Below are 16,311 nucleotides of genomic sequence, written 5' to 3'. Positions count from 1 at the left end.
ATCAGCAACACAGGGGCACCACAGGGGACTGTCCTCTCCCCCTTCCTCTTCACCCTCTACACCACAGACTTCAGCCACTGCACAGAGACCTGCCATCTTCAGAAGTTTTCTGATGACTCTGCGGTGGTTGGATGCATCAGCAGGGATGATGAGACAGAGTACCGGGCTGTGGTCGACTCCTTTGTCACGTGGTGTGAGCAGAATCATCTGCAGCTCAACGTGGCAAAGACCAAGGAACTGATCGTGGACTTCAGGAAGACCAGGAAACACTTGACCCCTGTTTCAATCCAGGGGGTCAGTGTTGACATTGTGGAGGACTATAAATACCTTGGAGTACACATTGACAATAAACTGGACTGGGCTAAAAACACCACAGCACTTTACAGGAAGGGCCAGAGTCGTCTCTATTTTTTGAGGCGACTGAGGTCCTTCAACATCTGCCAGAAAATGCTGAGGATTTTCTACGAGTCTGTTGTGGCCAGTGCGATCCTCTATGCTGTTGCATGCTGGGGGAGCAGGCTGAGGGTCGCAGATGCCAACAGACTCAATAAACTAATCCGTAAGGCCAGCAATGTTGTGGGGATGGAGCTGGACTCCCTCAAGGTGGTGTCGGAGAGGCGGATGCTGTCCAAGATAAAGACAATGTTGGATAACACCTCCCACCCACTCCATGACATGCTGGTCAGTCACAGGAGCACGTTCAGTGAGAGACTGAGATTACCGAAAAGCACCACTGAACGACACAGGAAATCTTTCCTGCCTGTGGCCATCTCCCTGTACAACGCATCCACTTAACACACTGGTTACTGCTACAACTACACATGTTTCTTTTCCAGCTATTTATTTATGAGTGACTTATGTATGTATATATATGTATATATTGTACTATTCTTATTTGTTAGTGTATTAGTCTGTCTTGTCTTAATGTTGGTTTATAATGGAGCACTGTAACAAAAAATAATTTCCCCCAGGGATCAATAAAGTATTCTGATTCTGATTCTATATTTACTGCGTTACTGCTGGGTACATGTGTATGTGATGTGTGCACCAGCATACACAAAGAAGGCAAACTGGTGGAAGGAGTATGATTATCTTGGCAATACACGTTTGGGAAACCCTGTATTCAGTATTCACATGGTCGATAATTTGCCACCTACTTAAAAAGTGTTGCAGGCAAGGAACATCTATCCATTAATACCTACAATCATGCATCCTCTTAACCATGTATCCAATTCAAGGCCTATCAAAGGTGCTACTATAAGAGAGGCAGGGTACACCTTGAACAGTACCAGGAACATTAATTTGTGGCTCTGGTACTCTCTGCTACACAGGGATAGCAGTCTTGCTTTGTAATACAGACTTTAGATCTCACGAGCTGGCGTAGCGTTAGTGGCACACAAAGAGGATCACCAGCATGTAAGACTGTTCATAATTTTCATGTCTAGAGATTAAAATATTAATAATTTTAAAGAAAAATTATAGAAATGGTAAACGGAGTGGTATTTATATAGCGTTTTTTACTCTTTTACTCAACCCTATTGAGCCATAGCCGTTATCATGCTTGCTTTGTTTTGTAACAGTCAAGTTCCTGGTCACAGTTCTTGTTGCAGTTACAGGGGATTGTAGTCTGCCTTCTTCCTTTCTTGTTCCTATATCTGCCTTAAGCTGTCTGCCGGTTCGGAGACGCGTTGTTATGTTTTCAGGGAGAAATAATCTCAAATTTCACACTGAGCAGGCAGCCCCTCCTTAAACACCACGGCTTTTACTTTGAAAAGTCATTTCCCAGACGCTCGCGTAGCAGCTGCGCGTTCCCCTGGGAGAGAGAACGGCGCTCGCGACACCCCGTACACTCATTTTTTGAACTTTGCAGATACAAAATTAAGGACCTGGTTATGTAACTTCTGGAAAATGACATATTAGAAGCAAACACAGTTTTTAGTTAGCAAAGCAAGCAGTTTTCAGACTAGAAATTTCGTTGTCCGACTGGCCCGTGGCCGTTGCAACTTCAGGACCACCGGCTGTCTCATGCTTGTGTGGAGATTCAGCAACCTCCAGTCAAAGGGGATGTCTGTGTGATAAATGAGATAAGGGTAATGCGCTCGACCAGCGACACGCACCATGGTGAGAGTCTTCTTTTGTCTTCCTGCAGTTTCCCCTTCAGCCTTGCAGTCTGAGACAAGACGGAGCACTTTGAAAGTTTTCAGCCAAGTGCTGAGTAGGCAGATCCACGAGTCTGTTTCAGAGAGTGCATAGTACAGTCGACCACATATTTCATATGTAAAATGAGTTTATAGCTAGTAGTGGAAAAAATATAGTTGTAGGTCCTAAATGTGGACTGTTTGTACATTGCAGAGCACCAGTCTCCATTGTAAAATGGAATCTTAGTGAGCAGAGCTCCCCACTCTATAAATAATAAGTATAAATAATAAGGACACTGCCATGTAAAAGTAGTGTAATGGAAGTGTGTATATTTAAAGACCACATACACAACAGACAGCTAAGCAGGTCCTCATGCATGTGTGTGATTACTGCTGTCGGCTGCTCCCTTCCTTTCTCAGCCCCAGTTGTTGTAATTCTGCCTTAAACACACTCTGCTGTGTGTTGGTTTCAGCTGCAGATGTTTTTTCTTTCATTTAATTGCCAGTTTATATTTTGTGCATGGTCTTGGTTCAGTGTGAAACCATCTAAAACTGCAGTTTTGCGCTGATAAAAAGGAATTTGGAAATGAGTACACACCAGCATATAGATAAATTATATGCACAACTGAAATTGTTACACTATGGTGTTTTAACTGAAATGCATCTGCGTTTTATTTATTTATTTTAAAACCGAAAACAAGGACATTGTTGGGTGACTCTTCAAGAGTGCTCTTTCTTCTGCTTTCTTTTGTGGTCTGTCTCTTCTGCTATGTTTTTCTCTCAGCACAAGCTGTTTTAAATTTCTGGGTGACTAATGGAGGAAACCTGGTGCAGATGGTGCTGTTGGCCTTGCACACGTGCATTTCTCATTGACCGTAATTCATGACCACTGAGAAGTGCAGTCTCTTTGAATGCTCTTAACAAGGCAGCAATATTTGTGCAGCTACTTAGATAATTAGAGAGAATTCATGTATACAAATTAACTACTGAGGTGATAAACTGTGACTTTGCGTGACAGCTTACTTCTCAAACATAAAGTTTACAATGTCATTAGCTCCTTATTGATCTTGTCCCCACATTGGGGTTAATTTATCATCACTTACTACTGATGTGCTACTTTTTGGATGGATTCTGCCTTTGTGACGCAGCAGGTTTTCAATAAATTAAGAGAAGACTTCTCAGAACAGCTGGAAGCAACAACCTACCTTTAATCTTTTGTCAAAATGTATGTTGTAGTCATTAGAAGTGAGCCTAGTTTTTACAAACTTTCACATTTCTTTAATCTCAAGTTGTATTTTATAAAATTGTATTCTGTAAAAGATACTGTAGAGCAAAGCAAAAGACAGGGAATTCGCCATACATAAAAATGTATTTTAAAAATAAACTTGTGGTGAGGAAATGTTTTTCATTTGATATTTATTACTAAACATGTGAACAGATTTTACCTAACAGTAAAATGAATGCTACACATGTGCCATATACACATAAATAAATAAAAATATAAAAAATATGGGCAAAATTGTCAGGTATATTAAAATAGGTTTTAACAGAATAAAACACTTGTTTTCACTTCACGATAAACTTTTAAAAGTATATTTATGTGAAAAAAAAATGAATATATATAAAATACAATACTATACCCTTAAAAGTAAATACTGCCCAGAGAGTGAGCTGCCTTAATGGTGGTTTGTGCTTCTTGTACTTATATTAGTTTGGTATGTTTGTTTTTGCCGTATCTCACAGAATCCTTAGATTCTTAGATCCAGCTCCTGTGTCAGTTTGGCCCACCTCTGGTAAAATTTTGATGGAAATCTATCAATAAGTTTTTGATTAAGCTTCTTAACAGACAGATAATCCAACCATATAACTGCCATTAATCTCTCCTGTAAGTTACAGTCACAGCAAATGTAACCTTTGAAAGGAAAAAAGATGCACACAGCCTGAAACTCTCTGAGACGAGATATACAGGACCAGAAAACACAGTGTAACCTGATATATTTTGATACAAAATTTGAAAAGAGCTTGGTTGGCATTTACATACTTGTTTTTCTATCATCTGATTGGCAGTCATCCTTCTTTCAAGGAGTCCCTATAGTTTCACATTTCAAATTGGTTCCATGTGCAGAGCAGGCGCCTGGGTTTAAATTGCCACATGGAAACCACAAACCTCTTCTCTTCTCTTCTCTTCTCTTCTCTTCTTCCTGCACTGCATGCTGGGAGTGTGAGTGAATGGGTGTGTGAAGGTGTTTGGTGAGTGCGTGGAGCTGCTGAGTGAGTTTGGGACATTTGGACTGTTTTTTTCCAGAAAACTTTGGGCTTTATGGGTGGTTAACAGGTAAGGCACGTTTATTTCATTGTGTTGTGTGAAGTGAAGAATTTTAGTTAATTGGCCAGTTTTACCTTGAGTCATGGCGTCCCTCCCTAGTGAGGGTTCGCCTCCCCTGTCTGTTAGACATGGGGCCAGGGTGGTGGCACCCCAACAGTACACCGTGGAGCAGGTTTTGCTAGCTGTTGGTGAACAGGGGGGCCATGAGAACACAACTTATGGCTCTTGGATGAACAAGGCTGTGGTTGCTTTTCTCTGTGAGGAGCGCTTGGTTCACCTGTTAGTTGAAAGGGGGATCATTTTGGATGATTTGTTTGTGGCCGTTTCGCCACTGTTTGTGCCATCTACGAAGGTCACTGTGTCCGGTGTCCAGCCATTCATCCCAAATGAACTGCTTGAAAAGGAACTGACCCGCTTTGGAAAGTTTGCTAGCGGGTTCAGGGTTGTTTGCCTTGGCTGCAAAGATGCCAGACTGCAGCACGTTCAGTCTCTACGAAGGCAGGCCTTCATGTATCTAAACGATCCTTCACAGACACTGGCAGTGTCGTTTAAAGTGAGATATGAAAACAGCTTATATACTGTTTATGCAAGTAAATGGTAAAATGGTAAATGGCCTGCATTTGTATAGCGCTTTTCTAGTCCCTAAGGACCCCAAAGCGCTTCACACTACATTCAGTCATTCACCCATTCACACACACATTCACACACTGGCGATGGCAAGCTACATTGTGCACGTAGGATGAAGTGCTTTGAGTGTGGTGATGTTGGCCATAAATGCTCTTCCTGGTGCCACTGGAAACAAAGGAAAACTGACTTTTGCAATTTGGCTCAATGGTGGGAGGTGGGGAAAACGCAGATTACGCTTTTTTGTCAACAGTACACGTCACATGCAATGGCCACTGTTAAAGACTGCTTTGAGGATTTAGAACGAGAGCTCAAGATGCTAGAGGATAAGATTATAAGTGGGACAGATGATTCAAATAGTACCTGGGACAGTAGGAGGAAGGCTTTAGGCAAGTTTCTCCACTAAAGAGCAAAAGGTGCTCTTATAAGAACTCGGATTTCTACTATTAAAGAAATTGATACCCCAACCAGATTTTTCTTCAAGCTGGAGAAAAGGATTCGTGAGTCACACCAAATGATGCACTTAATGCTTCCAAATGGGAAGGTAACATCTGACCCAGCAGAAATGAGGAAGCTTGCTATTTACTTTTATGCCAGCCTCTTTAGTGCTGAAATGTGTGACCCTGACTGTGTGATGAAGATGCTGGAGGCGCTGCCACGGCTGGATGTGGCTGAATCGGCTGTGTTGGAGTCTGCTATCTCTTTTGATGAGATGTCTTCAGCGGTTCAACAACTCAACTGTGGTCGGTCATCAGGAGTTGATGGTCTTCCTGCGGCATTTTATCAGAAATTCTGGTCGCTGCTAGGAGAGGACATACATGAGGTTTTAACACACTGTATGACCACTGGGATCTTGCCAGCAAGTTGCACAAGGGCAGTTTTGACTTTACTGCCAAAGAAAGGGGACCTGGGCCTGCTTAAAAATTGGAGACCAGTTTCTTTGCTTTGTACGGACTATAAGATTATTGCAAAATGTCTTTCCAATAGGTTGAAGACCTGTATCGACATGATTGTAGATTTGGATCAAGCATACTGTGTCCTTGAAAGGACTATAATGCACAACTTGTTTTTAATTCGAGACATTATTGATCTGGCCAAGCTCAGAGACTTGGATGTGGGGTTTTTATCTCTGGATCAAGAAAAAGCTTTTGATAGAGTTGATCACCGTTATCTGTTTAAAACTTTAGAAGCTTTAGGGTTTGGAAACATTTTCATTTCATGGATCAAACTGTTGTACTCAAATGCTGCTGTCATGTTAAAGGTGGGGGGAGGGTTAAGTCGGCCTGTTCCAGTTCAGAGAGGCAGGGGTGCCCCCTTTCTGGTATGTTGTATACGCTGGCCATTGAACCCCTTTTGCACCATCTTAGACAGGGACTCTCAGGTTTGACCTTTGAAGAAGCAGGAAGCACAGTAAAATTTATATGAGCGAGATTTCTTTTGGGGAGGGCTTCACTGGACCAGGTCTGCTGTTCTGTCTCTACCTGTGTCGGGGGGGGGGGTCAGGGTTTGATTGACCTTCGCAGCTGCATCACAGCGTTCCGTCTTCAGACAGCATAGCAGTATCTTTATCGAAAGCAATAACCACTCTGGTTCAAGACTACATCTATGCTGCTTCACTGAATAAAGGACCTTGCATATGACAAGCACCTGTTTCTTATAGACGTAACTGGGATAGACCTTTCGCAGACCTCTGTTTTTTACCAGTCTGTTTTGACTGCTTGGAAGAATGTTTTTAAAGTACAGAGAGACTGTTCTCAATTTTATGGTGATGTTGGTGAAGAGCCTCTTTTTTTTTACAATCCCCTGATGCCAAGTAGGATGATCAGCACTACTAGTGTGCAGAGGTTCCTCGTAAATGCTGGTCTAACTAAGCTGGCGGGCCTCAGGATGGCAGGGCAGTGGAAAACGGCTGCCAAGCTGGCTCAGGAGACTGGAATCAGATCTCTGCGCTTTCTGGACAAGCTGGTGGAAGAAGTCATGGGTGGTCTTCCGGGACTTGTAAGGGCTGCGCTGGGGACTCTGCAGGTGGTCAACCGAGTTCAGCTGACTTTCTGTCGTTGCCTGTTTGTGCTGCAGTTGGGGAGCAGGATGAGGAGGGAGGCTCTCTACTTTCCTTTCGAACACCTGTTCTGGGTGACCTGTCAAAGATTTCACAGAAGGCTATATATGAGGTGGCTGTAAAGTAGGGCTGGGCCATATTATACCGTTCACGGTAATACCGGTATAATGTTAGGCAATGATAGGAAAATGAAATATCGCGATAGAATGTAAGTAAAACGCGCATGCGCAGTGCCTTTGTTTTCATACGCACATGGCCGATTGTTGAGTGAAACAGATGAACCAGAATTGGTTTGTAAAAATGGTGCAACTTCAGTGATGTGGAACTGGTTTGGTGTTTGTCCGTCAGATACACGACAAAGCACATTTTTTTTGCAGAACATGCAAGCGGCCGTCGTTATTGTCGTATTTGTCGGACTAAGATGCTCTTAAATCTGGGAGTAATCTGGGTCCTAAACCCCCCTCTTCAGGTCAAACGAACACTGCACTGAGAGTTAAAAACTGTCTAAATTCTTTCATCTTTAATAAAACGATCAGCATTGCTGCTTTACCAGGTGTAACTATGAAGTTTAACTTCCAGGCATCCATGAAAACAAAATGTATTACATTTAACGGAGTTAGAAGTTAGCAGGAAGCTAGCGGAAGTTAGCTCGCTAGTTTCGCTAGTTACCTAAGCATGATATTGCATGTTCTGACTGAGAGATTTCTGAAAAAAATCAAACGTACAGCTCTGCTATCACTTCCAACATAAATGAAGACAGGAAACTAAACAGCAGTGACGTTTGTAGGGTTACTGAAGTTGGGCTAGCTGGTATATAATGATGTGCTACGTGATCGCTAGCGACACAGCTATGTTAGCATAACATAAACAGTGAAGCTGGAGGACGAACACTAACACTTTTCCACTTATAAAAGTTAACGTGAAGGTTCCTCATGGTTAGAGACAAATGCAATCGCATGGCAGGATGCTGTAAACGGACCAAACTTCAGTCAGGAGAACAACTGAGATAATCCATCCACAATACGAGGTTAGTCATTAATATACTGCAACAACATGGGAATAGAGCAGCTGCCAGAGAATTCAACATTAATGAATCAATGGTACAGAAGTGGAGGAAGCAAGAAGAATGAGTTTAATAAAGTTTGATTTATCTGACTGCTTTGTTTCGCTTAATGTGCCTTATAATCCCGTGCACCTTATGGTCCGAAAAATACGTACTGCACACTGCAGTTTAATGTTGCAAAGCACCTCTTTTTAACTTCAGTGGATATTATACATGGTTATGCTCAGGATATGTCAGCCCATTTCTACTGGAAATGCCTTTTGGTTAAACTTTCAGCAAGGAATTTGCATTTGCACTGTTACATTTTTATAAAGCTTTAATGTACATAAAAACCAGCTTCTTGTTTAAGTGAAAATAAATGGAAGGTTGGGTTTTTGCGCTAGTAATGTTGTGGAGTTGTATTTTGTCTCGCATCAATTATATCGTCAGTTATATCGTTATCGCAAATTTTCAAATATATATCGTGATAAATATTTTTGGCCATATCGCCCTGCTCTACTGTAAAGGTGCTGAACAGATTGTTGGCTGGTGTTCTGGAGTCGAGGTGGTCAGGTGTGTTGGCTCTGGGGTCATCTCCAAGGGGCAGCTGGAGGTCCCTGTACAAACCTCCCATAGAGAAACACAGTCCGGATCTCCAGTGGAGAATAGTGCATGGAGCCATGGCTGCGAACAGGCATGTGGCACATATGGATCCACGAACAGGGAACCACTGTCTTTTCTAACTGAGGAAACACTGCAGCACCTGTGGCTTGGCTGTCCCAGGCTAGCTGGCCTTTTTTCATTGCTGCGGCAGTGGCTTGCTGGCCTTAGGAGTGTTTTAGAGGAGGGTCTCTTTATCCTGGGTCCGTGGTACTCTGCACTGCAGCGTAGGAAGGTTTGCTTGATTATTTTTTTAATAGGTCATGCTAAGATGAGTATATGGCTCACAAGGAGGAACAAAATGAAGGGAACAGGATCTGTTAATTTAGGAATTATGTTTAAAGGGGTAGTAGGTGCACGTTTGAAAGTAGAGTTTGTTTATTACAAGATGGTGTCCAACATTGAAGAGTTTGTCTCTATTTGGGGTATTAATGGAGTTTTGTGTAAAATAACCGATGATAATTTAGTTCTGAATTTTTGAAAAAAACAGAATGGAGTGTCTTCTGTTTTTGTTTTCATTTTTGTGTTTATTGTATTTGGGTGGGGTTGATGGTTGTTCATATGTTGATTTGGCATTCATTTTCAGTTATGGTTGTAAGTTGAAGAATTGATATAACTGATAATATAATAAAGGTGTGTTAAAGGTCAAAGGTCTCTTTTCTTCTCTTCTCGTAATGTAAATTATATAACTAGGTTTTTGCAGCAGATTGGATTCAGTGAAGGTGACAGACCTACCTAAATATAGACAGAACAACAACACAGCCCTCTGCAGTGTTCTCAGCTGTGTGTTACTCCATGTCTGCATCTGTGTGAGAGACAGAAAGAAAAGCAGGTAGACACGCCTTTGCTGATTGCAGTGTATCAGTGGAGTGCATCCCTACTAAATATACTGTAACAGAAGTGTGGTTAAAGCACCAGTTATAATTTTGTCATGCACGCTACAACCATTTCAAAGTTAGACAGCACTGTAACTCAGAGATTTACACTTGCACCAAATTACCCATTACTATTCTACAATTACTGTACTGTCACTGGACCTGGAACTTAATTTTATGGAGAACCATATTCCTAAATGGCTGCTACACCAAACACACATATACACTGACAAGGCATAACACCCTGACTAATGACAGGTAAAGTAAATAATGAGTATCTCTTCGTTGGGGCACCTGTTAGTGGGTGGGATATATTAGGGAGGAAGTGAACATTTTGACATCAAAGTTGATGTATTAGAAACTGGAGAAATGGGCAAGCAAGGGCCAAATTGTGATGATCTTCAACAGTGCAGCTCTCGTGGAGAGTTTGTGGAGAGAGGTCAGTGGTCCATAGAAGGAACAGTGGTTACCTCATTGGAGGCCAAGGATCATTGATGCACAGCGGGAGTGAAGGCGGGTCCATGTATTCTGATCCAGTACACAAGCCACTGTAGCTCAAATTGCCAAAAACGTTTTAGCTTTACCTAACAGTAAACATACCTGAATTAATTTTAGTAAATAAAGTAATTAGCAGTGTAATGACAAACTCAGGTTTCAGACCATAATTAATGATTCTCCATGTGGGAGTATACTGACCCTAATTACAAACATGAACTACTCTCACACTTGCTCACATTTATCATTCACATTGGTTTCTCTGTTGGAGTATATATGACCCAGAAAATCTCAGTGTATGTCCCCTGTAAATGTGCAAATGGCTAGAGGGCAACCAAACAAAAGGTTAATGAGGAGACTTGGATTCTTCTGTTGCACTAAGCATCCTCCTACTGTGTTGCATGTCAGGTGGCACAAACAGATGGAACAATGGAGTTGCGTAGCACTGCCAGCACTTCCTGCCATTTCTGTGCAGATACACTGTTTGTGATGAAAGGAGAGGGACATGAGAATGTTTTTCCACTTCCAGCAGCTGGATATACTAGCATGGGAGCAGCAAATCATAGTTAACCTTCTTTGCCTACAGTGATGAATAATTTAGCCTAGCATAATTAGTGAGTATTGGATCAGTGGATGGACATCAGTTAATCAAATGCTGCTTAAAAGTTTATTTCTTCTATACTTTATACTTTATAGTTCTAACTCTTTTGAGCTCCTTTAAGGTGCTAATAAGTACTGTTAGTATTAGACAACTGAATGATAGTAAGATGTCTAGAAAGCGCACATACATAAAAATTAATAAAATTAAAAAAAAATTCCCCGCTCGCCCCTGCGGGCGTCTATCCCTCAAGCTTGGGTCCTCTACAAGAGGCCTGGGAGCTTGAGGGTCCTGTGCAGTAACTTGGCTGTTCCTAGGACTGTGCTCTTCTGGACATAGATCTCTGATGTTGTTCCCAGGATCTCCTAAAGCCATTCACCTAGCTTGGGAGTCACTGCAGCTATAGTTCCAATTACCACTGTGACCACTGGTACCTTCACCCAGTTACTGTTCATTGGAACTCTCTTGTTTGAGGTCTAAAGAGATGTCAGTGCAAGTGAGGGAAGCCATTGTTGGACTGAAAAAACTAAATAAGATATAAATAAATAATAAGAGGGACACGAAAACCTTTAGAAGTAGTAAATCAACAATAGTGCACATTTTTTAAAAAGCAGAAATGCACTGGCCAGCCGTTTGGTATGAAAAACACATCAGACAGCTCATAGTGCAAAAGCAACCCTAGAGTTTCTCAAACTGGGATATTATTCAATGGCTAAATCACTCAAGTGATCTCAATCCACTACAGCATGCTTTTAGTTACTGATGACAAAACTAAAGGGAGAGACATACAATCTGCAAATGAAGGTGGCTGCAGCAAAAGCCAAGGAGAACATTCCAAGGGAGGAAACGGCATGTGGTCATATCCATGGTTTCTAGACTTCAGGCAGCACACTGACTGCAAACAAGTTTCCTTCAAATCTTTATATTTTAAATTATGTTAGTTTGTTAGAGCCTCTGAAAATGTGTCTCTGTAAAAACTGTAATTCCTAAATAGTCACAGTTAATACAGTACTTTGAATTAAAGATGAAAGTCTACACTTCAGTGACGTCTTGATTGTTTTATTTATATATACCCACTGTAACGGTGCACAGAGACAAAATTAGAAAAAATTGTGCCAATGTTCAAACAATTATGGACTTGACTGTATCTCTCCTCCACACTCCACCATGCCCTCTCCACAGTGTTTCACCAACAAACACACACTTACATTGAGTTTTAAAACTGAAAAAGCAGACAGAAATATCACCTTCAGTTTTTTCATTGCAGTGGTGATGGATCAGTGTAGCAGTGTAGAGGGCAGGAGTGCAAGCTTTAACTTGTGTTTTGGGCACTGGTGTGTGCCCACACATCTGTGTTGCAAGTGCTGGTTATAAACTGGGATGCCTACATGAAACTAAGCCAGTAGGATTAAATCCAACATAAATTTAATCTTAATCATAATAATAATAATTTATTAAGTGATTATTAATTAGTAAAGAAGCTAAAACCAGTGACACTGCCCTGGATCAGCACAACCCATGAATTAAAGATGTTACTACTACTGTGCGAAAAGAAAATATCTGTGGTGCTGGTAGTGCTTTTATGCTAATTGATGCTAATTATCAGTGAGCAGTGGTTCTGTTCAGAGTTTGGAAATCGTAATTTGTGGTAACTAAACAGTTCCTCTAGACAGGATTATCAGGTGCTCAGAATTAATAATGTCAGATCTTTAAAGTACAATTATATTTCAAGTTACTAATTATACCAGTGCTTTGTTTTTACACTGACACAAAGAAATCTTATCTTTAGTAATATGTTCCACGTCTGAAACTGCAGAAACTTTACCCAACATTAGTGTCTTGGAATCTGGTCAGCCCATCGCTGCTGTTCTCTCTGTGTCTCATAGTTAGTATTGCATTTTTAATTTCTCTTTTCTATTTGGGCTGATTGGGACATGATGAATGTAAAAAAAAAAGAATTACCAGATTTTTTATTTCTTTTTTTACTTGATTTTTGTTTCCACATATAAGGACATTCGCTTTAAATTTTGATAGAACAGTGGCAGGATAATGTCCTCTTAAGTGGATATCAGGCACTTGTAGAGCACAATTTAGTATTTTGGTCTAGACAACCCAAAATGTAATGTCCACACATGTGGACGCCAGGTCCTAGGAGGTTAAAGCAGCGTTATAACCCTGCATCAGTTGAATGCAACATTAAATTGGCCCTCACCCTGTCTGTCAAGCAGCCTTTCTGATAGAAAACCCTAATTATGGCTGTAGACTAGTTTGACTTATTTGCACCATGTTGAAGAAAGTGAGCAGCAGTGATGATGATGTAATCTCATGCAGTCTTACTAACTCTTGCATTTGTGTGCTTGCATTGATGATATGAGTTTCTGCAGTACATTGGTTTTGGTTGCTTTGGCTTTGCAGCGTAATGAAACTGGACAGGAAACAGAAGAAAGTGCAGTGAAAGAGACTTCAGAGGCGCTTTGCCTCCCACTCAATCTGTCGCGAGTACAACTCCAAGAGGGACGCTGTCCACACAGCCATCTGCTCCTCGTGTTTGTGTGGAGGTGGCTGGTGTATCGCTCAAAACTCATAATGATATGCATTGCGACTTGTTGGGTAAACCAAGTAGTGGGTGGTGAAAGGGAAAGACAGGCTGATGTAAGGAGATGGTAGAGAGTGGGGTGTTAGGAAGTAGTGACAGATGAAAAGCTGTAATAGTTGTAGAAATCGATAGAGTTTATAACCTCTGTTTATGGTGGATGTGTTATATTAGGCCAGTGCTAATAACCATTTGGTCTATGATACCTGATGGATTTGCATCAGCTGTGCTTCTGTCTCGTCACAGAACAAGGAGAGAGAATGCCACTCATTTTCTTTCTTGCTCTATTTTTGTACAGTTTATTGTAAAAATGAAATGCTTGGCTGGGATGTCTAGCCATTAAAACGGACACCTGCGAGGGTCTTTGTTAAATATCTTTAAAGTCTTTAAAGACTTAAAGATTAACACAAAGAAATTAACAGAAATTGCAAATAACAGAAAGAGATACAACGGAGAAAATATCTATATGTAGTCATTATCTTAAGTAATTTGGCAAATGTGGCTTGCACGTAGTCTGGCCTGTGGTTGCCAGTGTTTGTTCGTCCGTCCGTCAGCCAGTCCGTTTGTGACGCCCACGTCTTCCATCTGGGCATCTATCGATCAAACAGAGCAGTTTTTCCTGACACATTGCAGACTTTCCACCAGAAAATTGCCCAGCGGAGGTGGTGATCGGTGAGCAGCTGGTGTCAGTGTCAGGTCACATATATATTTGTAAATAAGAAGTATGTAATGCTGCTGGCCAGACAGCTATTAAAATCTTTCAGCCACACATACACTTCTCCAAGGACAAACTCACAAGGTTTCAGAGATTTATGCAACATAATGGTTTATATAATGAGCTGCTGCCAGTTTAGCAAATTAAAAGCACAAGGCTGTAAAGGTAAAGACAATTCTATACTTTCTGAAGCCTGTGTGAAAATCTCCTCTTTACAGAACTGTGGATGCATCCTAAACAGGCAGGGATGACTATTACAGCTGCATTTCTAGTGAAATGAGTACACACACACACACACACACACACACACAAACTGGCCTTTTAATGCCTTTTAGCTTGGCTGTTTTACCAAAGCTGTCGATGAGGATTACTTGAGATTGGATTAATTTTTGAATCCAGTCTCAAGTGGCAAACCCAAGAACTGCACTTCCACATCCACTTTTCTTATCAGCCGTGGGGATTGCTGCTTGGTATTAGGACTGTGCCATCATTGGTATGAAGTTTTATGTCATATGAAAGTGTTTTATCACAGTATCATTGCTATAGCAAGGCAGTTTATGTTCCCTAGTGCAAATAACAAGACGAGCTCAGGCATCTCTGAGACCAAGCGTGGCATTTCAGTTTCCGATAGGGCCTAAAAAAGGATCGACTTCAACAAATTACAACATGTGCAAGAAAAATGTTTCTGTTAACGGTGCAGAGAACAACATGTTTCATCTCTGCTTCGTTTTAACACACATGGCAATTCAGGGAAATATGCATGGAGAACCCATTGGGATTGAAATGCACATTTAGGTATCTTCGCATGTGATCTGGGACAGGTACGTTTTTGTAAATCCTAACTAATCTAAAAACTGACATCAAATTGCATTTGATGTGTCCGTTAAAAAAAGCAAAGACCCAAGGATACTTGATACTGGAGTATCAAGATAATGTATTCAGCCTTAGTAGTGACATTACTTTTTTATAATTTGTGTTTAATATAAGTATATATGACCTTTGAATAATTCAATTATGAATACTCCTTATTTATCTTATAGTGGTACTTTTTGCAGCCCACAGGGGATGCATTATCTGAATCAAAGCGGTTTTCACAGCCAGATCTGTGTATTTGAGACAGCCCATTTAAGGATCGACAACACACAGAGCCAGGAGTAGAAAAAGAGCTTCAAAGCAAAGTTTTTAAGCTCTTGAGATACTGGGTGCATCTACACATATTTGGAACCTTTGGTCATGTTTAATATTAGAATCTCCCTTTATGACAGCATACAGTGCTACGAAAAAGTATTTTCCTCCCTCCTGATTTCTTACTATATTTTTGGCAAGCTTGGAAATCATAAAACCGATTCGTCAAAAAATGTTTTAGTATGACTTTGATAAGCTACGAAGCCGCACTGCTTGATAGATTGCATTAAGGCTACCGTAGGCAGGAGCCTCGTGGAGGAATCTGGGTCCAAAATTCCGTCCGCTTCAGGTCCCAAAGTCAAACTAACACTGTGGCATTACTGAGAGTTAAAAACTGTCTACATTCTTTTATCTTTAATAAAATGATCAGTGTTGCTGCTTTACCAGGTGTAACAATTAAGTTTAATATCCATGAAAACAGAATTTATTAAATTTAACAGAGTTAAATGTTAGCAGGAAGTTAGCTCACTAGTTTCCACCTAAACATGACATACCACGTTCTGACTGAGAGATTTCTGAAAAAATTAAAATGTACAGCTCTGCTATCACTTCCAACACAAATGAAGACAGAAAACTAAACAGCAGTGACTTTTTTAGGGTTACTGAAGTTGGACCGGATATATATCGATATGCTACGTGATCGCTAGCGACACAGCTATGTTAGCATAACATAAACACAGTGAAGGTGCAGGATGAATGCTAACTTTTTTACATTCGATAAAAGTTAGATTCATTCTCCACCTTCAATGCAAGAGTTCCCGATGGTTAGGGACAAATGCAATGGCAGGATGCTGTAAACAGACTAAACTTCAGTCAGGAGAACAACTGAGATAATCCATCCACAATACGAGGTTAGTCATTAATATACTGCAACAAATGCAATCACATGGCAGGATGTTGTAAACAGACCAAACTTCAGTCAGGAGAACAACTGCGATAATCCATCCACAATACGAGGTTAGTCATTAATATACTGCAACAACATGGGAATAGAGCAGCTG

General features: G+C 40.9%; 1 protein-coding gene across 4 annotated transcripts in view; it reads left to right on the top strand.

Annotated features, from left to right (window-relative positions):
- The first annotated feature begins 1,792 nt into the window (after positions 1 to 1,792).
- Positions 1,793 to 16,311, top strand: part of gask1a (golgi associated kinase 1A) — an 85,764-nt gene continuing 71,245 nt past the window's right edge. For 3 of the 4 annotated variants that reach the window (XM_042213114.1, XM_014341000.2, XM_014341001.2), the window contains exon 1: positions 1,793 to 2,121. In XM_042213114.1, coding sequence (XP_042069048.1) covers positions 2,094 to 2,121 — 28 coding nt within the window. In that variant the 5' untranslated portion in view covers positions 1,793 to 2,093. Of the gene's footprint in view, positions 2,122 to 3,765; positions 4,474 to 16,311 lie in introns of those variants that run through there. The other variant, XM_042213115.1, reaches the window with a different exon arrangement.

This window comes from Haplochromis burtoni, unplaced genomic scaffold (assembly GCF_018398535.1).
Source record: "Haplochromis burtoni strain Fernald_Lab_line unplaced genomic scaffold, NCSU_Asbu1 Contig_418, whole genome shotgun sequence".
NCBI classification, from domain to species: Eukaryota; Metazoa; Chordata; class Actinopteri; order Cichliformes; family Cichlidae; genus Haplochromis; species Haplochromis burtoni.
The sequence above is the reverse complement of the archived record's forward strand: the minus strand, read 5'-3'. Positions and strand labels throughout refer to the sequence as shown.